This window comes from Poeciliopsis prolifica, unplaced genomic scaffold (genome assembly GCF_027474105.1).
Source record: "Poeciliopsis prolifica strain line A6 unplaced genomic scaffold, Auburn_PproV2 SCAFFOLD001, whole genome shotgun sequence".
Lineage (NCBI taxonomy): Eukaryota > Metazoa > Chordata > Actinopteri > Cyprinodontiformes > Poeciliidae > Poeciliopsis > Poeciliopsis prolifica.
The window spans coordinates 5,108,417-5,135,675 of NW_026562376.1; the positions used below are offsets into that span (position 1 = coordinate 5,108,417).

Genomic DNA, 27,259 nt, shown 5'->3' on the forward strand with positions numbered 1-27,259 from the left:
CTTAAATCACCTTCAAATGTTTTACAGTGTAATGTGAAACTAAATATTTGTACTGTTACAAACAAATTCAAAATGTTAGACTGTGCTGACCTTTAGTGGTCAAATAAGGTACTGCGTGTGCATTTTTGAACAATCTAAACCACAAAAGAATTAACGGAGGTTGGTTTGTAATTTTTAAAAATGGTTTATCTTGTAGAAAAATACAAAATTTGAACATTTTATCAAAATGGGAGTTGGGGGAAATTATTAAAATGTCAGTAGGTCTTACCATTAAATTGCTGGGCACTGTCTCTTTAAATCTTTTTAACAGGGAGTTTCCTATTTATAACTTAACATCAAGGAGTTTTGTTTTATCAAAACCATTTGCCATAGAAACCGCGCTGATCAGCTTCAGTTGATGTCATCAGTTTCAAGGCCGATTCATCTTTGTTGCTCTGGTATCCAAACGTTTTAAAATAGGTCAAACATGCAGGGCAAATCACCAGCTGTCCAGGTTTATCTCAAATGAAATAACACATTGAGCAATTATGGAACGTCATTTCAGACTGCAGACACACCGGGCGTGTTTTTATTTGAGACATTTACGGTGAAAGTGTTTCTCACCAGAACTGTATGAAAAACTAAAAAACAGCATTTTCAGTTGAAATGATGAAATATCCTCTCTTGGACTGGTGGAGGGGTTTGAGGGCCCCAATGATCCCAGGTGCTCTGCTGTCCCTGGTCGGGTCAGCATTCAGACACATCCAAGGTGAGGAACCAGACTAAGCCTGAAGACCCCTATGATGAGTCCGGGTGTTGAGAGGATCCGTTTTGGTGGCCTTAGGATTGCAGGACCACGTCATTTGCGGATGATGTTCTTCAGCTCTTGCTGCAGCGATGAGCAACCGAGTGTGAAGCGGCCGGGATGAGGATCAGTGCCTCCAAGTCCGAGGTCTAGAGCCGGAAAAGGTCAGAGTGCCTTCTGCAGGTCGAGGGGTGTGTTTTCAAATTTTTTGAAAATTAGTGAAAATAAAAATCCTGCACCCATTTCTTTTTGAATTAATGTTCTTCTGGTCAGCTGCTTCTTCTGTTCCCATTTTTACAGTTTTCTGATCTTCCACTGTTCCTAATAAAAAAATGTTTTTTTTTTTACTTTCACACAGAACCGGGTTTCATAAATCTAAAACAGTTTGACATTTTGTCTTGGCAAAGCATGAGGCTTCTTGGTATTCAGAAACTTGCTTCAATGTGTGACTGTAAGAAAAAGATTCTGCATCTGACAAAAACGAGTTTAATGCCTTTATTTTACATAATGTAAAAAAAATAAATACATCTGATTTATATGACAGAGTATTAGGGCCATACTAAGAAAAAAAATTATGAGAATAAAGTAATGAAGTTACAAGAATAAGCATAAAATTTTGAGAATAAAATCAAAATATTGCAATAATAATGATAAAATATAAAAATAAAGTCATAATAATATAAAAACAAAGTTGTAATATTGTGATACAATCATATGAGAAAATGAGAAAAACATTCAGAGTATGAGCAGTTATTATTTATTTATTTATATATTCCTCTGGCATTTAGTAGGGAAGGAAAACCAAATCTGAGGATTTAATCTTTGCATTTTTTCCGCAAGGAATTGTGCGCATGAGTCTCATGAATTGTTGCATAACCTCGTGCATGAAAGGAGATTGTCATCCAGCTGAGACGGACGCAGACGCGCATGTGCTGATGCGTTTGGCACCGATGTGTCGTCAGTTCGTTGGATGTTGACGCAGCGTTCTCCAGAAGGTGTGTGTCACCGCACGCGCGCTCGTCCACCATCTGTGCGCGCGCCCCTCCCTCTGTGACTCGCAGCATCACCGGGAGCCCAGCGGATGCTGCTGTGAAGAATATATTTACGCTTCACGACCGGAGAGAGAGAGAGAGAAAGAGAAGCGTGATATCTGAATGCGTAATTCGCGGGGGGGTGATTTGATGCGTGATCTTAGCGAACGGGTCCCGTTTGGAGACATTTCCTCCCAGCAAGCTGTTGATTTTTTAGGTGTTGCCTGCAGCTGAGGTCGTTGTGAAAACGCGTCTTTCTCCGCTGGATTTTTCCAAGGGCACCGAAATGCGGCGGCGATGAGCTGCGAGCGAGTCGGGTCACATCCAGGGTTCGAGCTCTCCTCACTTTGGTCCACTGCCTGAATTTTTCTTTTTGGAGTGGGGTGGAGGGGGATGCGACGTCATGAGCCTGAACCCGTCTGACAGATGTGTTGCAGCTGCACAGACACAGCTCGTCCGATCCGGCGCGTTGTTTTAACTATGATTGTGTAAGAGGAGGAACCGGGAGAAAAGCGTCTTTCAACATCCATGTTCGATCCCCTCCTCGGTGCACGGACGGACCGCAGCCTTCATTTCATTTTCGGCTCTGCATAAGATGATACCTGGATCTGCCGCATCAATGCTACCGTCTGCAGAAGCCGCGAAACTCTACCAGACCAATTACGTCCGCAACTCGCGTGTCATCGGACTCCTGTGGGCCATTTTCACGATCCTGTTCGGCATCGTTAACGTGACCATCTTCTCGCAGCCCTATTGGATCGGGGATGGCGTGGACACCCCGCAGGCTGGCTACTTCGGCCTGTTCCACTACTGCGTCGGGGACGGACTCTCCAAGGACCTGGACTGCCAGGGCAGCTTCACCGAGTTCGCCGCCATCCCCTCCAGTGCGTTCAAGGCCGCCTCCTTCTTCATTGGAATGTCAATGATGCTGGTGGTCACCTGCATCGGCTGCTTCAGCCTCTTCTTCCTCCTCAGCACCTCCACCGTGTACAAGATCTGCGGCTGGATGCAGGCAGCATCAGGTAGGTCTGGAAACCTCATCTTTAAACTACGGCTGCACCGATTGGACTTTTCTGACCCATCTTTAAAAAGCCGGTTCCGATTTTAGCCGATTACCAATTTTTGTTTTTATTTGTCTGACATGCGGCTAAAAATAGCAACAACAACAACAACAAAAAACTTGCTGAGTTGGCAACAATTAACTGCAAACATGGTGGACTGCTTTTTGAGTCTCTCACAGTGGAGCAGAAAAGGATTTTTGATAATCAGATAATCAGAATATAACTGAGTTTTAAACCTTTACTGAGGTAGGAAATACTATTGGACACAACTGACTTCACATTTAATTTCCCCAAAATTAAGTAAATTTGCGCCGATAAATAATCAGTTCACTCCTACTTTATACGGTTATAAAATATGCATTGGTTTGACATTTATCTATAAACTGATTAGATTAACTTGTCAATATCAATCAAATACAACAACTGTAGTAATAAAATGTAGTTGGATCAATCCATCAGCTGCAGAACGGAATTGGCCGATTTTCCCTTAATCGGTTCTGATCAGTCTAATTATGAATTTATTAGATTTTTTTTCACCTCCTGTTCATTAAATTAATCAAAACTAAGAAATCCAACCATTTTCGATCTCAAAGAACTTGTTGCATATTATTTATCTTTTCTTTATTTTGGTTCATTATGTTTTTATCTGAAGAGTGTGTCTCTCTTATTAAGCAATCAGGTATAGAAAATGACTTTGGATAAATGATTTTCATAAAAATTTGATCTATCAAATCTTTAAAATTCATCTTATAAATCTTCATATTGCAGTATATTCTTAACATAACTGATCAATGCTTACACTAAGATTTATAATTGTCTAAACTAAGAATGTATGACAAATAAAATACACTGATTTATATCAAAAGTAATTGAAAAGTGAATGGATAATTAATTCCAGGTACTCACAGTTCTGTCTGAGGTGCTGAAATGTTTTAGACATCTTGCTCTGCATTTGAGTTTCTTTCTGACTCCTCCATCGTTTTTTAGACACCAATTTTCAATAATAGATCATTAATTGTGTCCAAAGAATTCTAATTTTTGAAACGAAAAAAAAAAAAAAAAAAAAAAACAACTTTATTCTGATACTCCTAAATAAAAGCAGGTGGTCACCACTTGATTAGTGTGCAATTCAGTGTACTTTACACTCTATACTTACAGTAACTATACTCTGCATAGTTTGAGTATATTATACTCAGCATAAATACTAAATATTGTTTGGACCTCAGAGTTTTGCTACAGGACTTTGTGATAGAATAACCTTCTGCTTATGCTGCAAACTTTCTACTAAATACCCATTTAGCTCTATGAAGAAAACTTCATCATTGCCCCATTTTAAGTTGTTTACATAACACACAGCAGGCATTCAACCCAATCTGAGCCGTTACAATCACCAGATTTTCTTCTAATCTCCTTCAATCAAATGTGTACAGTACAGCTGTTCTTTTTGTGGTTTTAAATTTGAGTAAAGGTCGACGATTGAGCTGCAGCATTTTGTCATTAGTTGTGACTGTGGGTGGACGACATAAGCCATCATTTCATCTGAAGAGTCCAGCCATAAGTAGCAGCAGCAAATCTTTGAGTTTCCAGGTTAGCACTTAAAAAAACTGACAGAAGAGAAAGACAGGAGTGGGAACTATTTCCCAGAATGCTTAGCGGCATGTTTTTGTCTCCTGAGATAGAAGTGCGTTACATTGTTCTGACTGGTGTTTTATTAAGGAAAATGTTCATTTTAATGCAATTCTCAGTTAGCAAAGCTTGAGGATAATGTCCTGTTCACACTAAATGTTTCTGAGCTGAATTCATTGTTTAATAAAATTCATTATCAGATCAGAAACTTTGTTCCTGAAGTTTGAAACAAGAGTTTAAATTATTATAAAGTAAAATAAGTATTTATTTTAACTTGATATTGTGAGTAAAATAATAGAGAAATGTGGCTCTTTATTTTTGTTCTTGCATCTTGTGAAATAATTATGCGGTTTAAATTGCAGCATTAAGTTAAAACTCATAATTCAAGATTGATAAAGTTAAAAAAAATGTTTAAACAACTTGTCTCTTGTTGTTAAATCGACTTCATGAATTTCTGAGTTAAACCAAAACAATTTTCTTGTTGATTTAAATTAGATTTATATCATGGAGTTTCATTTTCAGGTCAAACCACCGGTAAATGTTTTACAGTGCAGTTATTTTGGAACAGCTCCATCTTGAGTTGTCATGTTGGGCTGAATTAAGACAATAAGCTTCTCTAATGAGGCCGCTGCTGGTTTCACTGCAAGGAGATGAAAGAGAAAGCTAAGAGAAGAGGCGCCGGTCATGGCAGTCTGACACAGGGAGGCCTGGCTTATTACTGCTGTCAAACATTATTACTTAGCTGATGTTTAAACTCACACCTTAGCTGAGTGGCCCGTAGGGAGGACAGGTGGCCCATCAACATCCACACACCATCAGCGTGATGGTGATAAACGGCACGTCAGCCTGCCAAGAAGAGCGCAAAGGAAAGACAAATTTGTTTTTGTTTCCTTTCACAGTTTGTCACCTCGAAGGATTTTTACTGCGCAGTGTATGTCAAACCTGGTGGATTTGAGAGGATCTGAAATAAAAAGCGATGGAGGGTCAGCCTCCGCTTGCTTTCTGCCGTGCTGCTGCTGCTGGAAGGCTTGGAGGACATTAATGACACAGTCAGTATTCAGGGCACTGCTCTCTGCTACATGGCATCAATCTTTCCTTCTGCTCCTGCGAGCATCATCGCGGGTCATTCCACAGACTCGCATGCATGTCTTTAGAGATTGATGCTGCAGCTTTCAGCTAGCATGCTACCAGGTTATTTAAGACCAAATGATTTTGAAAAGGGTTGCCAATTTGTCATTTTATATTGTTTACCATTAGATGTGAGGGAAGACGATGCATCGTTTCTATATTCTGGCAAATGTTGAGAGGTTTTAACCAGGCATTTGTTATTTAAATGCATCCATATTTTAACTACAAACTGCATTTTGTTGTGATTTTGTCACATAGAACCAGAATATAAGGTTCTATGCATTTTATTTGTTTTTATTTTCTTAAATAAAAATCTGAAAAGTGGGATTACCACTTTTATTTACTCCAACAGGTCTAAATAAAATTCAGGACAAAGCTAAAAGCTAAAGCTAGTTTTAAAGCTAACACCTTAAAGCTATTTTTAACTTTAACGTGTAATGTAAAATGTCACTAATGTATCATTTTACATTTATTTTAACTTGTACATTTATTTTAACATGTAAAATGTCACTAATGTATCATTTTACATTTGTGTTAAGCTTTAAATTAGCTTTAAAGCCACTGTTAGCTTTAGAGCTAACAGTGTTTACTGTGAGTACGATGTGTTTAAAGATATGTGAGATGTTAGCTTGAAAGCTAACATCTCACCGCATATCCTTAAACACGTCGTGCTCATAGTAAATCATAGTAGTGGCAGTATCATTCTGTGGTGGTTAGTTATTTTGCCAAGAAGAAAAAAAAGAGTCAATATTGAGATGTGACTAGATGAAGACTAGCAGCGCTAACTGCTCACTTAAAATACACTAAAGCTTGTGGTTGTAATGTGACAAAATTAAAAAGAATAAAAAGTGTTTGAATAGTTATCAAGTTATTGTTGATGCAGTGGTTTTTTTACCTGATGTCAAACATGCTAAGATTTGCACTCAGCTGCCTTTCGGTGAACAAGTTATGGAGAACTGGCACATAGTTCCATCCTTTTCCTTGGAAGAGTTTTTTGCTGAATATTTAATAAAGTAGCCAGCGTCCAGGACTTGTCAGAAGTCTCACATCGTCTACATGACAGTTGAAGCTGAGTGCACAGATCTATGATGCATCCATAATGCCCTGGATGGAGCCACATTCGTCTTTTAGAGCTAAGTTTGGACGTCTGCAGATTCAGGGCATGTAGATGTCAGAGAATGCTTTTTCTGCTGAGCAAACTAAGACTTTTCTCTCAGACCTTCCATCTTTGCACCTCATCTCATTTCATATTTTCTATTCTTAAATCTGTGCAGTGTGTTTTCACCTTTTCTCCAATCTTTGAACCGGAGTTATTCTGAAATCTGCAGACCGGTTAAGGTGGCCGCTACGGGCTTTTAAAGTCTTACTCCAGTATAAATAAAGTATGAGGTTTTCCTTTATAGCAAGATTTTGCATGGGAAGCACTTTCTGCAGCATTTGCCTGATTGCTTTGATTGCAACCTGATCTGGATGAAACAAATTTCTTGTGAGATGTTTTATTTTTTCTGTAACAATTAAAGCTCCATTTCTGTTCCATTACCTACATCATTTCTTAATTTACTAATTAAAACTAATTCCTCATCCATGCATAATTTTTCCATCATTACAGTGAAAAACGAGAAAGCAGCTCCAAATAAAAAAAACGTTAAATTGGTCACAAGTAATTGAATTAAGTTAATCACTTTGTACACATTTGTTTATCTTGAAAATTTAAAAAACTGAAAATATTGAATTGGATAAACTTAATACATTTTTATGAATTCTGTATTTTTCAGTGTAGCTACCATTTTTGCAACCAACTACAGTGCAAAAGTAACATTTGACCTTTTTCCCATTTTGTCAAGTTACATCCACAAACTTCAGTGCATTTTGGGGATATTTTTTGATACGACACTAGCACATAACTGCGAATTGGTCAGACAAGTAAACCGTTTTTACACATTTTCAAAAGTAAAAATTCAGAAACTATGGCAGGTATTTACGTCAAATTTTTCCTATGTGAAATTTATTATTTATAGTAAGATGTCCCATGCAAAATCTTACTATAAAGGAAGACCTCATACGGCATATTTGAGCATAAAAGAAAAAAAAGGAGTAAAGCTAAAAATGTTGGACTTTTGGAAAGAAGAACTTTTTGAGTTTTTTCCAGAAAATTTCAGAAATTGATCTCAAAATTTCAGAATATATATTTTTAGAAGTTTTCTGACTTTTCAAACTCAGAAATGTCCTTGTTTTTCTAGAAAAGTTCTGCAATTAATCTGAAAATGTCTGAGTTTTTTTGGCAGAAATGTACTCGTCCCTGTTTCCAGTCATTCTCCCCGCTCAGCGCCTGGCAGATCCCCTATTTACAGCGAACCTCTCCCAGTTCAAGCACTGAAACCAAAAACCCATTCTTCTTTGCAAAACAGCCAAACTTCAGTCAGACAGGTCGGAAATAATCTGTGAACCATTTTTTCTTTCTTTCTACAGATTTTCAAGTAAAGATTGAACGGTGCTCTGTGAGTTGTTAGAAGCTTTTAAGATAATTTTATATCCTAACACTGCTTTACACGCCTCCATATCTCTGCTGTTTGTCTCCAACCAGGTTTCACACAATATCCAGAGTTCAGTTACACACTGAAGAAGCTTTTTTATAAAAGAAGTGACTTCTAATGACATAAGATTTTATTTGGGAGTGTTTCATTTTCAAGTTAAACCACCTGCAAGTGTTTTACAGTGTACATATCATCTCTCCTTTTCTGTCAGCTTCATCTGTTGAGAGGTTTTCTCTGAAACAGCTTTAAAGTCTTGTTGAATGCAGAGGTGGATCAGAGCTGCTTCAGCTTTAGAGATCAGGCGGTTCTCTCGGATTTTGTCTTTTGCTCTTAAGATACAGATAATAAACATGAAGGACCGACTTACAGAGAGCTCGGTTTATTCGCCATCGCTGAAGAAAAAAACCACAATGGTGTAGAAATTAAAATATGACTTCTTTTTTATTGAAATACAATTTCTGATGCTGCTTTGATGGCACAACTTGACTCTTTAGGTGTTAATATTCAAGGTTTTTTGTGATTCTGAATCCTTGCAGAGCCATCATTTGTCCTTCATGCCTCCTCCATCTTTATTACAACCAAGGTTTGGTTATTCGTCTAACATTTTAAATAGAGAGAAACTGTTAAATTGAAGTATTGCAAAACAGCTCTGCTCAAAGCGTCTGCCACCAGGACAACTATTATTTATCATCCACTGCACAAATATGACCTCCACGAAAGGAGGCATTTAAAAAGAAGTCCTTGTGGAGCACTACAAAAATACTAGATATAAAATGTTTTGGGTTTTTTTTTTAATGCAAATTTCTTAGTTTACCTGAAATAAAACAAAACTGACCGACAAGTAACTTTATCAAGATATGAGCTTGTTTTCAATGAATAATTCCTTAATATTGATTTAAAAATTTACTAGTTCTACTGGCAGATTAATGGAATTATAAACAAAACATTTTTTCGAGTTATACGTGAAATAATCTGCCAAAGAGCTCGTACTTTTTCATAAATATTAAGCAGTTTTTCAAAGTATTAACTTAAAACAATCTGTAATCTTAATGAAGTTATTTGTAAGATTTTTTGTTTGTTTGTTTTTTTTGGTCTTAATTCAAATGTACATTTGAAAAATATTTGGTAAGATTTTGTGTTTTTCCAGTGATGACAGTATTATTTTTGATTTAATCAACTGAATCTGCAAAAAAAATATATTTTTTTGTGGCATTAAAAACCTAAACATAGAGCCAGAGCACCATAAAATGATTACTTGCAAAACTGGAAACAAAACATATTTTAAGTGAGCAAAGACGTCTAATTTCTGTAGAAAAAGAGCATTTTAAATAATTTCATAAATATAACACCTGCAGATTTTCTTTGCATTTTTTCCATTTTTCTCCTTTTGTGTAGAAAAATGCAGGATGCTGCTTATATTAGCAAAGTTTAATCACAGTTATTTGTGCAGCACATTTCAGCAACAGGCAGTTTAAAGTGTTTTGCATCAGAAAAACAAAAATACAAAATCATTGATTACACAGTCAATTAAAACAGTTCATTTCCCGTCGTAACACATCAGAATGTTGGTTAATGTTTCACATATTATGATTCCAAAGCAGCTCTACACACGAGGGATTTTAGTCTTGATTTAAAGGAACTCAGTGTTTCGCCTGTTTTGCAGTTTTCCAGAGGTTTGTGCACAGAAGCTGAATGTTTACTATCTGCAATGAGTAAGAAAGAGTCACTGGATGTTGGCGGTAATGTTTACTATGAATTGGATTAAAAGTGTTTGTATCTCAATCGCGTAAATAAACTAACAGTTACAGGAATTTATATTTAAATCTGATTATGGATTACGAAGCCATTTTGTTTCTGAAAGCTTAAAAAAAGTTTTTCATGTTTTCCAGCTTGAACCATGATGATTTAACTAATATTTACAGTTTCAGTGTGCATTACAATATTAGTTTAGATTTCAGTGGTAAAATAAAACTGTGTGGCGTCTCTAAACTGACAGTGTGTCAAACTCGAGGCTCATGGGCCAAATCTGGCCCGCCGTAGCTTCTTATGCGGCCCTCTAGACTCAATAGATCCCCACATTTTTTCTGATTTTATTGATATTTTTTCTCAAAATCGGTGAAAAACACTGAGTTTAAGTGACTGCTGCCTCAGCCTTACTTCACATCAAGTTATATCTGTGACCAATACGACGATTAATAAAAAGTCACATTTAACAACATAGAATAGCGTAAATATTGTACAAATCCCTTTTGTACAATATTTCTAAGACATTTCTAAATTAGCACCACAAAAAAATCAGATTTTTGTATTACAGAGAAACCACCAAAAATAAATCACAAACACTTGGATGGACTGATCAGTGTGAAAAGATGTTTAATATTATTTTATTTTAAGAAACACACATTTAATGCTGAAACAGTTATTTATTAATTTTTTAGCAATTTCATAAGTTTTATTAATACATTTTGGCACAACCAGCCCTTTAAGAACATTTTTGACTTCAGATTTGGCCCAAAATGAAACTAGGTTTAACATCGCTGGTGCAGCGTCTATTATCAGTGAGAACTCAGAGGTCTCTTTGATCGCCACTCGCCTCGCCGGTTTTTATCCTCTGTGGAGGTTCAGCTGCATCTGGAGCCGTTACATAAGCTCTCTGCTCCACCCTGACTCCCTCCTGCTTCACTCGTTGCGGTTTTACAGCGAACCCCTCCCCCACTGTGCACCCTGCAACTCTGCACACTGAACTCTGCTTTAACCTGAACCTGCCGTGTTGGCTTTAGCTGCACCTATGCAGGGATTTTGCCACCTTAAGGGACAATTAATAACACATTTACAGCCCTGCACTACTGCACTCAGCGTATCCTCTAAGTTTTAATTATTGTGTGTAAAGAGAGAAAGATGGATGTAGTCAGTCTTGCTCTACACTCTCATCGTCTAACTGTGAAGCTCACAGAACAGAGAAACTGAAGTTTGAGTCAGACACAGATTATTCTAAACATGTCTGAGTTTTTTTGCTCTCAAACTTCTGGAGTCCAGACATTTCCTTCTTGTTATTTTTTAGAAGGTTTAAATTCTTGCTGAAAATTAATCTCAAAATTTAGCAAATTTTCTACGTCAGAAGTTCTGAAATGTTCAAGTTTTTTTCTTGAAATTTTCTGCGGTTAGTTAAAATATTTCAGTTTTTTTTTCTCTCAAACTTTTAACTTTAAGAGCCCCGAAATTTCCTTAATGTTTCTAGAAAATTCCTGATTGGTCTCACAATGTATGAGGTTTTCAAAAAAATGTTCGACTTCTAGAATTCAGAAATTTCCGAGGTTTTTTTTTCTCTTGAAATTTTATGGGCTTAATTAAAAATTTTCTGAGTTTTTTTTTTTTCACTTTATCAGCCCAGAAATTTCCTTATTTTTTTCTAGACAATTTCTGATAAATTTGAGTCATACTAGCATCAATGTTGAATCTTTTTCAGGAGAAGAAGAAAAGGAAGTTTCCGAGCTCCAAAACTCATAAATTTGCAAGAAAAAAAAGCAGAAAATTTTTAGAAAATTGATAATGCATCACATTTTCGTTCTAAATTTTTGTGTTTCTGCAGTGAACAAAACACAGCAACCTTACAAGTATCATTCTATTGCAGGACTGTCAATTGTTAGACTTTCTTTGAGTCGTTTTGGACCACAATGCTCAGCCGTACTGAATCAGAGGACTTCCTGCTGCCTTCAGGGTAACACTGAAAAAAGCAACACATTTCTATGGGACCATAAATTGCAAAACTTCCAACTTTTATTTTAGAAGAACAGAGACAATTTGATTAAATAAACCCTGTGAATTGAGTTAAAAGGTAAGTTCCAGGCATGATGTGCTTGTTGGGCAAAAAAAAAAAACAACAAAAAAACACCACAGAAGTTTTTGTTGAGTGGAATATAAAAGGATGCCTGGAAGCTTCCCACTTCCCTCCAGCAAACCATCAAGTGTTTGCCAGTCGCTGAAACAGAAATAGATTTGGACTGGAGACAGCTCATCTCAAAAACACACTCTTCTTCTTCCAGAGGAGACTGTCAGAGTCACTTTTAAAAGTTTCTCTTGCTCTACTTTCAGCTGACTCTTTGACACTTTCACGTTAATTTCATTTTTAGTACCGTCTTAAATTGGTGTCCAGCTGTCTTCAAACATATTCAGTCCCTCGACGTCTAAAATTTGACACATTTTCAAGCTAATATTCTCTCATTGCTATTAGAGTATCTTCTCAAAGCTCTCATCATGGAGACGTTTCTTTGTTTGCTTTCCCTCTCGAAAAGCTTGTGCAACTTCACCACACATTTTCACACCTCATTTATTCTCACTGCATGCATAATACCCTCTTAATTGCCCCATTTATCTACAAGTGATTAGGGCATTTTATTGTCCCTGTCTCAGGCCATCTCTCAGCGTATCCGGTCATCACTGCAGCTTCTAAGAAGTCTTAATTATTGAGTGTAAAGAGGGACTAAACTGTAAGAAAGACGGATGTAATCTGTCTCATCGTTTGCCTGTAAAGCTCACAGAACAGAAAACCTAAAGGGGAAGTTTGAGTCAGTATAGCTTCAGTGTTGAATCAATTTCAGGAGTAGAAAAGAAAATCTCGTCTGGCGGTGAAAACTAAATTTTATGTGATACGTTCTTAACGATACTTTATGGGAATCTACTTTAACTAAGAAACTGTGTTTTAAAGAATCTGTAATCTTAAATGCCAAGACTATGAAAATGAAATAAAATAGTTTACATTAATCTCAAGCTGCACGTTAAGTTGCTTTTCAGTGTGCACTTGTCCAGTTCAGATTACTGACTGTGCTTTACTTAACAGATACTTTCTGCCCAATTCACATCAGAGTTTACATCAAAACCTGTAACTTACGATGATATTATGGCCTTTGTAGATGGAGACAAAAGAGGGGGTACATTTCTGCCAAAAATTAAGAAATTTGAAGACTAATTTCAGAAATATTCTAGGAAAAATTGGAAGATTATAGAGCTCTGAAATTCAAAAATTAGCAAAAACAAAACAGAAATTTTCTAGAAAAAGCAACATTTTTTAGCTGTAAAAGTTGAAAATTTCCAAATAAAAAAAGACAAAAAATTCGCAGAATGTCCAACATTTTTCAACTTCTGAAGCTTTCCTAGTTTTGTTTTTCTACAAAATATCTGAGATTGAGATTACATTTTCTGATTGTGTTTTAAAGCAGATTTTCGACTTTGGGACGTCAGAAACTCCTTGTTTTTTCTAGAAAATTTCTGACATTAATTTAAAAATTATAAGGGTTTTTCCACTTTTTTTTCTGAAAATTTTCTGAGATTGATCTAAACATTTATGGATTTTTCCTCTTTAAAACTTTTGGAGGCCAGAATTTTGTTGCTTTTTCAGAATTTAATCTCAAATTTTCTTTTTTCTAGCAAATTTTTTACTTTTGGAGGTTAGATTTTTTTCTTTTAGAAAGTTTTGCAGAAATCCACTCCTTCTTTTTCTAGCAGCCCAGGCCAAACAGGATTGTTGCCGAGGGTTTGACCTCTCCGCCAGCCGCTCTGACCTCTCCGCCAGCCGCTCTGACCTCTCCGCTTGCTGCATGGAGACAGAAACTCGTAGAGACTCACTCTGTGCACAGGGCAAGTCACACCAGGAGAGAAGCGCTGCACGGCTCCCCCGGCTCTGCCTCGATGTGGAGCTCAGCCTTGGGCCTCCTGCATCCAGTCTCAGCGGCGTGAGTCGCATCAGGTGCCCAGCTGTGCTGTCACACCGCACCTGCATGTCTCCCTCCGCCTGGCGCTTTCTCTGGAAAACAGACATGCAGATGAAAAGACAAAACAAAGATGATTTGGTTGATAGGTCACCCAAATCACAAGCCTAATTTTAAGGCTGTTTTAAATAAAGTAATGAATATTGTTTCATTTTTTAAACTTCTTTGATTCCCTTACCTTCTGTCATGACAATGCAGGACTCTTAATATTCATATTAATATTAAACCTGCAGTATTTTCTGTCCGTTCATGAAACTGAGGCAAACACTCGTTTGAATATTCATACGAAACCCTACTGGGATAAACGCTCAAAGCAACCAGCAGGAAGTTTGCTCTGATTTACCCTGAAATGACCTCATCACCGCCTCTATGTTGCCACTTGGGGAGTTTGTAAAATATTTTAAATTCTGTCCATCATGGTGAGAAAAGTGGTGCTTTGAGTTGAGGGACATTCAGTTAAAACACACACAGTGCTGTGAAGACATTTCTTCCCAGAGTTTTCACTTATTTTTTGTCAAACTGAAATGTTTCAGAGCATCAACCACATTTTAAGATCTCACAAACTTAATACGTCCCAAAGTCAGTCCTAAAATAAAAAATACATTTAGTGTAGCAAGTACTGAGAGATGTCAACGACTTGCTTCTCATCTGTTTTTGAATTTGTTTGTTGATTCCTGTTGAGATCTTTTAGCCTACTTCATGTTGTCAGACAGATTCTACTCCAGTGATTTATAGCTTCTTTGTAATCATGTCTGAGGGTCACTAATGAAACTGAAATAAAAAAATTGGAAAATTTTAATTTAACAAGAAGGACGATTCTAATATCGCATGGGACCAAGACTAGTTTGGGAAGTTTCCTTCTTTTTTATTTGAAAACTATTTTGTTTTTAATTTTGTCTTAGATAATTTAAATTCATCTAGCACACTGCAAAAACACAAACCTACCAAGGACTTCAGTCTAGTTTGACAAAACTAACTTACAAGTAACTTTTCAGCAAAATATGGGAACTTGTTGAAAGAAAATAATTTCTAATATTGCTAAATAAGTACTACTTCCATCTGCAGATCATTTTAATTATGACAAAAGTAAAATGTATTTTTGTAAGTGAAATAATATTCCAGAGGTACTAAATATTATTTCCTAAGAACAAACTCCTATAGCTCGCTAAAATGTTTTGTCTTATTGAAATTCAAATTCTAAAATACTTTATTGATCACAAAGAAAATTAAATAAACATTAAATATGTAAACATATTTGCACTCGATGCAAGACCAAAGATACTTAAGATTTTGTGTTTTTGCAGTGTCTAATGTGGCTTTATTACACAGTGAGATGCAGCCCTGTTCAGCAAGACCATAATAAATCTTGTTGGTCACAGCTTTTTAAATACAAGGAGAAAACAAAGAGAATCACAACAATAATAAAAAAAAACGTGTTTGGGAAAACTGTGATTTCCATTCTCGCTCTGGATGTGTGACCAATGAAAGAAAAGGCTGACAAAGTGTTTATTTCCATCCAAAACGCAGCATCGTCTGTAACAAGCCACAATCAGACACGCAGCTGCATTGACAGCGTTACACCAAAACAGATTACAGGGATGTTTGTGTTTGTTGGCAAACCAGACACACAAATCCAATTCCGCTGCTGCTGTGGAGGTCACTGGGGATCCGGCCGCCTATTTGCAAATGACGGTGAGAGATGATGGGAGGATCTGTGACTCTGGGATTTATTGGCCTCTTCTGGAAAATGAGGAATTGTGGTTGTGACAAATCCAGTCATCACGTCATCCTGTGCCATCTGCTGGTGCGCCGTCAGACTTCCCTGCAGCGCTCTGCGTACCTCAGCTGCCCTACCTACCATCTCTTATATAAGCTGCCGGTTTGCCAGCAAGCTTTTTTTTTATTATTTCATTTTTCCCCCAACTGCTTTATCCCGCTGTTCCCAGGAAATGGAAAAGACTCAACAAGGCAGGTGTCTGGGGGAATAGAATGTACTTTATCCATCCCCAAAGGGAAATTACTTATTTGTTGACAAGCTGCTCCATATAAGGTGTTAAATATGAACAATGTAAATATAACCATAAAAGATAAAGTTTATAAAATAAATGCAGCTCTGGAAAAAAACAAGAACCCACTGCAATATTGATTCTTGAATCCTCTTTCTAAATGAACATGAACTTTTTTTCTTTGCATTATTTGCAATCTGAAAGCACTGCATCTTTTTTAATATTTTGACCATTTTTCCTTTCCTGCAAATAAAAACTAAAATTTTGTTTGTAATTTCAGAGACATGTTGTCAGTAGTTCACAGAATAAAACAACAATTTTCACATTAGTCAAACATGTACTTATAAAAAGGAAAATTAGAGAAACTGGTCATTTTAAGTGGTCTCTTGCTGTATATACGTAAGAGTGATGCAGGTAATTCAATAAGACCGCATATAAATACATAAGTATCAACATTCAAATATGTTAGTCTACAAATAATCTATAAATGAGTGCAGATAAAATAAGATTTAAGTCATTCAGACTTCACTGCAAAAACAAGATCTCAACAAGTATTTTTGGTCCATCTTAATATACTTGAAATAAGACGAAACTAATTTAGAAGTAACTTTTTCAGCAAGACATAGGAGCTTGTTTTACATAAATAAATCCTTAATATTAATGAAAAAGTTCTTGTTTCAGTGGAAGATTTTTTCACTTATAACACATTTATCTGCCAATAGAACCAGTTCTTTTCCATCAATATTAAGGAATTATTTACTTTAAACAAGCTCCTACATGTTGCTGAAAAGGTACTTTTAAGTAAGGCTTATTTAAAGTTTACTGAGATATTTGCACAAGAAACTAGACCAAAATTACTTGGTAAGGTTTTGTGTTTTTGCAGTGTGTAAAGTCTAAATGACTTCCTCTGTCTCTTGTGGTGCATTTAGGTTAAATGAGTCTCTGGCTGAAGGTTCTCCTGTAAAAAAAAGTAGAAATGGAGAAATGGGGAGCCAGTCTGATAAGAGACTCCAACATATGGCGTTTGGAGCTTCCTGGTGTCTGCACACAGCACTGAACGATGGCTCAGACCCAATCCTCCTCACAAACTGTACCCAACACACACACACATATATATAACACAATCTCTGGCTCATCCTACCTCATAATCAGTCTCCTCACTCTCCCTGCCTGCCTGCCTGATCTGCCCCATCTCTCCTGAGAATAGGAGAGGTGGAGGTAAAGAGCAGGATTATGCAGTCAGTTGCTAGCTTATCTTAGCTCTGACTGACAGCTGCTTTCTGTCAGCTGTGCTGCTGTTTCTAAGAAGAGATGAATCTACAGTTTACTATTTAATACTGTATGTGGTGAACATTTGTCATTATTACATTAAATGAAATGTTACTGGAAATACCTTAACTGAGCGATGACAAGCAGTTGCTAATTGAGCTAGCTTCAGCTAATTTGTATTGCTAGCCACTTCCACTTACCAAGGTAATGTTGATATCAACCCCATTATCGATGGTTTCGGCTGTGAAAATGGCGGGTTCTACCCTGGACTTTAGGTGCAGATGGTTTATTTTTTTAAAAAAACCCATCTGCAGTAGCTTGTTTTCTCGTTATTTTCAGTCAAGACCGTTGTTGTAACATTGAAAACGCTCCGACTACTGCGTTTTTGAACTCCACTTTGTCGGACCCTTTCCCTCCCTTTTCTCAGCCAATCAGAGAGGAGAAGCTGAATTCAAAACCAATCACAGAGCAGGAAGCCATGCGCTCAACCAATAGCGGTGAGCCTCACATTTAAAATAAAGATGGAGAAATTTCACCATAAACAAATGTGATAAATACACACATATCACATAATTTGGAATTTAGGTAGTTATATGAAATGTCCAAGCGTTTCTCGTGGGCATAAAGCGTATACCACCATATATATATATATATATATATATATACATTTCTTTTCCTCTTTTCAGTTTTGCACTGCTCTTTGTTGTGTAAATAAAACATTAATAAAGTACATTTACAAATTTTTGGCTGTAAAATGATAAAATGTGGAATGTGAACATACTAAATTCAAAGGGGTGGGCTAATGCTCTGATTTATTTAATGAAATGTTTTGTTATGCAAGACTTCATCTGACGAACTGGGCCTGCCTGTGATTGAAGATTAGTGCATTCCTGGTACACTGTGTATTGCCACCAAAACATGTTCTCTTCCTGTTATTAATCTGTTGTCTGAGATCAAACATGGCATATTGATCAAATACACTGAGATATTTGCACTATAACTAGATAAAAATACTTGGAAACACAACATGCTTTTTGCATGTTATGGCTGCCATCTCCAAATCCTTCACAAAAACAAAATTACATAGCAAAACTAAAGTTAATTTCTGCTTCTTTACTGTCATTAGTTCACTTAAAAATATTCACATTAATGAATGGATTTATATGTGACAATGGTGATTATAAAAATCTATAAATAAACTGGCTGTATTTAGATAAAAAAATAAACAACAGCTATCTCTTCCGCTGGACAACATGACAAAGAGGAGGGCCTAAAGAATGCAAACAATTTCACAAAAATACCACAGAAGAAGAATTAGAGGGAGGGCCTCTCAATTTTAAAGTCACACGGTTATAACAATGACAGAGTTTTCCGAGGTGTTACAGTCAGGTAAAGCAAGAATCTGGACAAGAAAAAAAAAGACATTTGGTGTAATTAGAACAAAGTGGAAATACAACCTGGGTACACAAGCACTTTTTCATCAATATTAAGGAATTATTGACTTAAAATAAGCTCTTATATCTTGCTGAAAAGCTAATAATACGTTAGTTTTTTAAGATGTTTGCACTAGAAAGGAGAGAAAAATAATCGTGAAGGTTTTGCAATGGGTCACAATTCCAGTTCCAATGATATTTCATCTGCTCCCTTATTCTTTCTTTTTCAAAATCTCTTACTTGCTTTAAAGCTCTGTAGCTCTACTCTCTCCACCTGAGCCTCCATGTAATATTCATGATGGTATCGGATGAAGCCAAGTCCATGTGGGGGGCACACAGAAGGATCTATAAAAAGAATGCATGAGGACTCATAGAGAACATAGAAGCAGACTTTCCTGTCATCTCTTTCATTTCCTCACTCTCTTCCTCAATCACAAAGCTATGAAACCAAATGCACAACAAAATTGGTAAATTGTTATGTAAACAGCAGTTCAACAGCTCTCTGACATTTGCCAGTCAATGCATTTCAGTGTGTGCAACCAGAAGAAGAAAGCATAGTGCCTTCTTCAGAAACAGCAGTCCTCTTTTGGATTTAAACGCAGCCGTCGGCCTCAGTGACCTTCGCTTTGAACCCGAGTCTTGAGGCCGACTCCTGAAGCACGTTTGACAGACAGTGATCCTACAACATTTTACGCTCTGGTGGAGATGAGTGACTCAGGTGCTTGTGAGGCCGTATCCCTGCCTGTTTAAGTCTCCCTTGTGGGAAGTGGGTTTGTTGTGTAATCTGGTGCTGCTGCCTGCTACAAGCCAAGTGAACTCCATTCATTCATAAAAGCTGAACTTGTAGAGCAGCACTGTGACGTTTGAGTTTTGTTCAACATGGCAGTAAATGAGTCAAGTCAGCTGTTTGCTGGTTGAGTAGTTTTTGCTCTGGATTTCCGTGTCAATATGAATTAGTAATGACAACAAAAACCAGAGGGATAAGGAAGTAAAGTCTACAACAGACGATTGATTCCCACTGTTTCTAGGGTATGCTGCACAATCTGAAGCAAAGATATGGCTCTGTAATTCCTGCACTACTCCCTTTCTCACATGGATATATTTCTTAATAATTGATGTAGGTCAGAATTATTGGGGCTGCAGAATAACTTACAAACTGCAGTGTCTCTGTGCTGCGAAGGATTTGTGAGAAATATATGAATATTCCCTTTTAAGTTTGCATGGCAGGTGGCAAACTACAATAATCTTGGAACAGAAACTCACATCATCAAGAGATGCAATGCTAAAAAGTGGTTAGGGAGATAAAAAACAGATTATTTTATTATTTATGTAGACTGCGCTCAGGATAAATGTACACTCAGCTCCTTTGCTGGGATGCAGCAGAGGAGATCTGCATTCAAATTGAAGATGAGAGGAATTTTACCCTTGGGGCCAAAACTAAAAGAGACCAGTGCAAGCTCTTGAATTTCTGGTGCTGCTTCTTCACCACAGAAAGGAAACTCATTTTAAATGAACATTTGAGAGTCTTCACACTTCAGAGAAAGCTAAAAGCTGTATGATTTCAAGAGAGATTGTCCAGGTTACAAGCTCGACTTAATGCAACAAAATCCACGCTTTCATGGATTTGAGACACAGTTACTCGCTCCATGACTCTCCTCAGCTCTATTTTGGTGTTGACTGTCTGCTTTTTCACCCGCTGGCAAAGAGCCGGGATGGAAATCAGCAGGATAAATGCAACACCATGCAAGCACAGGAGAGGCTGCAAGGAAATTACACCAGAAGATGATTTCAGTTAGTCCTTCCTCTCTGGATATCAGCCTTAAAATAAATCATTACACTGCAATGTAAAGATGCAGTGTGTAAAAAAAAAAAGTTTGTTTTTTTTAATCTGTGAAAAGACCTCGCTGTCTGAAGAAATGCTAACAAAAAAAAACAATCAGAGGTAGGAGGAGGGACTTAGTGCTGTCAATCAGCTTACAAATCTGGAACAAACTTCCTGAAAACTGCCAAACAGTTGAAACACTGACTTCCTTTAAATCCTTCCTTTTGAAACATAATAAATGTCACACTAATTAACATTCTGATGTGTAATAATGGCACCAGACAAAATGTTGTTGACAATGTGTTTCATAACTTTGTATTTTTGTGATTTTACGATGTAATGCTCTTTGAACTGCCTTGTGCTTTATAACAAACTTGAACTTGAACTACTCACTGCATTACAAATATTATTGGCGGAGAAACTCTATTTTGGTGTTCCAGGAAAACGGTTTATCCGTCGTCATTGGTGTCCATGCTAGCTAGATTAGCATTCACCACAACAGGAAGAAGCTGCAGCTTAACAGAGAGAAAGGAAGTTGGAATGAACACAGCCACAAGATTGTGATTGACACCACTAAGCCCCTCCTTCTGGCTCTGATTGGTTGTTTCTAGTTAGCATTGGGAGACACAGAAGAGCTTAATTTTCTTTTCACAAATTATCAATCCAGTATCAGACTGTCACAATGTAGTGACAGTTTCAACCAGAGGCGCCTGCAGGATATTATTGGAGAGTTGCATAATATTATCACTGCACAACCCCAAAATGTTACACGCATCATGTGTGCATGTCGCAAAAAATAAAAAATAAAAAAAACACCACACAAATACAGGCCATATGCACATAAAGCACATGGTCCACAAAAACAGCTAATCTAATCAGCTTTTCTTTTTTTTTTAATTACACTAATTAATAAGGACAAGAAAGCAAAACCTACCTGTGTGACCCATGGGAAGTGGAGGATGGAGGTTCCCAGGTTCAGGTGATTTGTCAGACGTCCAGAGGAGAAGGTGAAGCAACAATGCTTGCTTAATTTCTACTCTTTTTGACAAAGTCTCAACTAGATTTAACTGATTTACCCGCAGTCTTAGCGCATGCTCAGGATGAGTGCAGCAGATGTCACGGTCGGCCAACTGGGTGAGCTCCTCGGTTTGTGAAACAACACAAAAAAAGCTCATAAACCGGTGACACAGAACTGCACACGGAAAAAAGTTCAAGCAGGGATCACTCAACTCCTCTTAGAACTACGGGAGGATTCAGACTCAGTTTATTCGTTTTAGCATCAAGCAGCAAAGTAAGCAACACTGAACTGACCAATAACATTTACGTTTAGGATGGACACGTGACCACCTCCACAGAAATTACAAAATTTTGTTAATAGTAAAGAGGGTTAGACAATAAAAATAATCTAATAACTTCTCTTTTACCTGAAGAAAACTCTGAAGGTACGTACAGTGTGTAGAGCTGCACAGCTGCAGGCGCTACTGGTTTCAGATATTTTTTATTTAGGTTTCACACTGCAGCTCTAACTTCTGTATTTGCTCTGTCTTCTCTCTGTTAGGTGTCTGTCTGGTGCTGGGCTGTATGATCTATCCTGATGGCTGGGATAGCGATGAAGTGCGGCGGATGTGCGGAGAGCAGACAGACAAATACAGTCTGGGAGCTTGTTCAGTGCGCTGGGCTTACATCTTGGCAATCATGGGCATCCTGGACGCGCTCATCCTCTCATTCCTGGCCTTCGTCCTGGGGAACCGGCAGGACGGACTCATGACGGAGGAGCTGCTGGCTGAGAGCAAGGGTACAAATATGTATCTGATGAAATTTGATGCTTTATGTCTTTCAGGAATATCAAATCTAGTGTCAGGAAAAAGTTTGGCTTCTGTTGTTGAAGGTAAAATCTAAGAAGGAGAACTGATCTTGAATCGGTGTTCAGATTAAACACTGCAAGCAGATTTACAGCTAAATTTACCGCCTGCATTTAAAACACATCACAGGGCTAGAACTGGAATAATGAGGGGAACAAAGAGAGGCTTGTTGAGCATAATGAGCTTGTTTCAGTGGCAGTTCTTTCAGATATTACAGCAGTTCTGCATTCAGCCTCTCATGTTATGACTGGAAACATAAAAGGTCTCAGCCAGTTTGCCACATTTACTACAACACTGTAAAACATTTTAAATGCACTTAGTTGTGTCTACTATGTTATAATGTTGAGTTTAACTTTTTAACTTGTTAACTTTTTATTAATTTTGTCAAACTTCCAAGAGTTCTTTAAGTTGATTAAACAACAAGAGACAAGTTCTCTAAACATTGTTTTTTAACTTCATAAATCTTAAATTGTCAGTTTAGTTAAAATTGGTTTAATTTAACGTTGCAAATTAAACCAAAGAATTATTTCACAATACGCAAAAACAAAAATAGATAAAGAGCCACATTTCTCTATTATTTTACTCACAATATCAAGTTAAAATACTTATTTTACTTTAGAATTATTTAAATTATTGTTTCAAACTGCAGGAACAAAATTTCTGATCTGATAATGAATTTTATTAAACAATGAATTCAGCTCAGAAACATTTAGTGTGAACAGGACATTATCCTCAAGCTTTGCTAACTGAGAATTGCATTAAAATAAACATTTTCCTTAATAAAACACCAGAGTCAGATAAATGTAATGCACTTCCATCTCAGGATACAGAAACAAGCCGCTAAGCATTCTGGGAAATAGTTCCCACTCCTGTCTTTTTCTTCTTTCAGTTTTTTAAGTGCTAACCTAAAAACTCTAGTTTATTCAACTCTTGGAGGTTTGACTGAATTAATAAAAGTTAACACAACTTCCTGCTGTAAGTTTATCTTTCACAAACTCACATTTAGGTTCAACAGCTAAAACTGGATACATTTATTTGACTTAAAGAGTAGAAGACAGTAGACACAACTAAATGTTTTACAATGTGTACCTCGAGGAAGCAAGAATATTTTAATTTATGCATTAAGATTTGCTTTAAGATTAGAAATTTGATTTATGAAAACCTATGTGTTTTTCACCAGACTGAAAATAGATACCTCTAGACATTAGACACTAATTAAAGAAGCAATAAAACATGAATCTGGCAATAGAGCTAAACCATAAAATATATTACGCTAAACACTATTAATAGTCCTGTTAATTGGGAGACAGTATATTACTTGCGTTGCTCTAATTTTCTCTTTATTTCTGCTTTTTTACAGAAGGAGGAAATGCCTAATTGATTTTTAGGTAAGTTCAAGGAGAACATATTAAAATTATTTGCATCCATATAAATAGACTTGAGGATCTAAAGTACTTTTTTAGTTCAACAAAAGCAACATTTACAACAACATCCACTTATTTCTCATTCATATGTGGCACCAAATTCTGAGCTATAGTAATAATATGTTTTAGGACATATTAAAAATTAAAATCTTTAATGTGCTTTGCATTTGTATTCAGCTCACTGAGTTGATGTTTTTCACACATTCTTGACCCAAATTCTTGATTTCGTTGGACGTTGTTCCTCTGAACAGTGAAAATGTACATTTGTGCAGAGAGAAATTTTGTTTTTAACTTATTTCTGCTTTAAATTTCCCCCAATTTGTTTTAATATCGAGTTTCTAGTGCAAATATCTTATTGAATTAAGGCAAAACTAACTGAAAGGTAACTTATTAGCAGCATAAAGGAACTTATTTTAAGCAAATAATTCCTTAATAACATGTAGTTGTTCCTTAGGAAGATTCTTTCATTCTAACATGGAGAAATTGTCTTATTATAAGCAAATTTATCAATGGAGCAAGGACTTTTTCACTATTTGTAAGGAATTACTTAAAACAAGCTTGCTGAGGAGATACTTATAAATTAGTTTGGAGTTATTTAAAGTGTAATAAGATATTTGCACTAGGATCGAGACTTAAAATAAGATTTGGTGTTTTTGCTGTGAAATGCAACTAAAATAAGAATCAACATCCATCTACTTGCTGTCATCTTCTTTGTATTCTCTGCCAGTAGTAATGTCCAGTTGTTGACCTGTGTGATGCGAAAAAGAAAAAGTATTACCAGTTAATTTTGCAAAATACAATTTTTTTTTGTGCTAAATTGCAGTATTTCCATCAAGCACATTTATTTTTAAAAGTCTAAGTTTTGTAACTATTTGATCAGAGCTACTGTCCGCTGCTCAGTCAACATCTTTTTCTTTTTTTTGCAGGTTCGCTTCGTTCCGTCTGTCCGATCCTCTTCAGTACCAGTCGTTCAACAACCTTTTTCAGGAAAGCAGACAGAGGCGACGGTGAATTGGAAAACAATGGAACCAGACAGCCTTCCTTTTCACCACTGTAACCTACTTTTGACATCCATCCACACCGCTCCCTTTCATTGTTTCCAGCACTTAGACAGAGCCCAGAGCGCCGTTTGTCATCAAAGGACTTAACCCTTGCACACCAATGCACAGACCATGGCAAGGGCACAAACTGTTATTCTGTGGAGGAGAACAGCATTCGTATGGAATATCCTTTATCCAACTACCTGAGACATTGAAGCTCTTTCTGCATAACCACACATGTTCCAACTCTCACACCAGTCTGTACACAAATGTAATTACAAGTATTAACCTATGTTAACACCAAAATGTGTGTGTCATCGTCCGAATGAGTATTATGTTTTATTTGTGAAAAGAAGAAGAAGAAAAAAAACAATTATATCGGATTAATCTGTAGTGTTTAGGTTAAACAAAGTTAAGGTTTTACTTTACTCTCTCTTTCTCATATGCTACTTTATTTCCCTGAAAAAGATATTTAAAACTGTTTTGTAGTGATATTATCATACGACAGAGGCAACTAGAATTACAAAGTGTGTACAGACAATATTTAAAAGTGATCTACAAGGATTTTAACTGAACCTGTTCTACATCCTATCTACTACCCAACTTTGCACAGTGCTCAAGTTTGAGAGGGGCGTTAATATTTTGTTGTTAGCGTATCGACACTGTGAAGGCGGCTATCTGAACTGCCAGCTGCAGGACGTCTAGCTGCTACATGAGCTTAACCGTATGTGTGTTTGATGAGAGCATGCACGAACACGCAGCATCGCTGTAAGTGTGATATGAGTGTAATAGTTTGCCAACCTCACACGCAGTTAGCCGTCCTCTTGTGTATCTTATATCTGTCTTTGTCTCTAGGTGGGTCCTTCTTTAATGACCTTGCTCTGTTTGTTTCGTTGGGACGTACAGGGTAATGCGATGGAGCGACAGGCGTGGCTGACATCTGAACTCGAGTCAAGACGGACGTTTGACTCGTGCACATGTTATTGTGTAAATAGATATTCTGTAGATATTGATAAATCAGTAAGTTAGAGCAACTAAAAAGATTCATTTAAGACTATGAACACTTAATAAAGGTTTTCACTGTAAGCCTCTGCTGTGTTTTATGCCTGTCTTAACAGAAAGGAGGGTTCGTTTATTAATTATGAAAAGGCAATGCTCCTAACCTCATTGAAACCCTCCTGGTTATTCTTTCAAATATTGGTTTCTGAACTATTCCTGAGTTAAAACATTAGTGTTGTTGTTTCTAAATGAATATGAACTTGTTTTTCCCGCATCGTTTGAGGTCTAAAATCTCTGCATCTTTTTTTTTTTGACCATTTCTCATTTCCCACTAATAAATACGACATTTTTGCTCGGCATTTCAGAGACATGTTGTCAGTGGTTCAGAGAATAAAAGAACAATGTTAATTTTATTCAAACACACAACTATTTAAAAAAATAAAATAAAATCAGGGAAAGTGGTAATTTTGCAGTGATCTCCTAATTTTTTTCCAGAGTTGTGTATATATATGAAAAGCACAACCTTTACCCAAGTCTGAAAAATTTAGAAACATATTTGTGTTTCTGCATATATACTTTCTTTGACACAATTTATTGTACTTCATCACCTTCATATTCTAGTAGACTACTTAAAAGTAGTTCAACCTACAAAACTTGACCTCCTGGTGCCATATTTAACTCCTGACAGGAAGTTGTGATTGTTTTGTAGGATTCTGATTGGTTGATGTAGGTTTTAGCTAACATGTTTAAAACAATGATCACCTGCATTCTTATACAGGTTTATTTGCTTTTTACCCAATGTGGCAGAGATATTGTGTAACCAGATCCATAAGTACCTGGTTACGTGTGGGCGGAGCCTAAGATTTGACCTTTGTTTCAAACTCATTCCATGTAGTTGTGGTGTGAATCAAAGTGTGAATATCTGGTGATGCTATGAGCCGTTTTCTCTTCATAATCCCCAGAGAACTCAAATTAAATGGTTGGATTTATTATTGTCTTTTCAGATTATTTTTCCGGATTAATATGAATTTATATTAACACACATTTACCAGGGGTAATATGAAATAGGCACTGTTTTTTGTGGCCACTCATCGCAAAGAAAACTCAGCAGAGAAAACATCACTTTAGCTGAAATAACATGAAATCTCTGAAGAGAGTTTTTGGCAAAAAGGTTTCTCCAAGTTTAACAACCAGTATCAGTGCTATTGAATAGAAACTCTTTATCATAAATGTGCATATATTTTTTGAAAGAAAAAAAAATCACTTAGTTTAGTTAGTCTCCAGACTGTTTCTTGACTATCACAATCATGGAGAAAAGTGAAGAGTGATCAACAGACTTTAATCTCTAAAAATAAAATCGACTAAAATTGGAGCTTTGAGATTTCTGCCCAACATCGACAATGAACAGAAAGAAAGCCATCAGCATTGTAAGAAATCCCTCCCACGTGCTTTTTAATCTTCTGCCATCTGGAGGA

The 27,259-nt window shown here is 36.7% G+C and overlaps 1 protein-coding gene across 1 annotated transcript; it reads left to right on the forward strand.

The window, feature by feature from the left end:
- Window positions 1-1,446: 1,446 nt before the first annotated feature.
- Window positions 1,447-26,773, forward strand: LOC129365227 (LHFPL tetraspan subfamily member 3 protein-like). The gene is made up of 4 exons (XM_055038300.1): window positions 1,447-2,837; window positions 22,018-22,254; window positions 23,682-23,709; window positions 24,672-26,773. The coding sequence occupies exons 1-3, from the start codon at window positions 2,411-2,413 to the stop codon at window positions 23,696-23,698; spliced, it is 681 nt and encodes a 226-aa protein (XP_054894275.1). The 5' UTR covers window positions 1,447-2,410; the 3' UTR covers window positions 23,699-23,709; window positions 24,672-26,773.
- The last annotated feature ends 486 nt before the right edge of the window (window positions 26,774-27,259 follow it).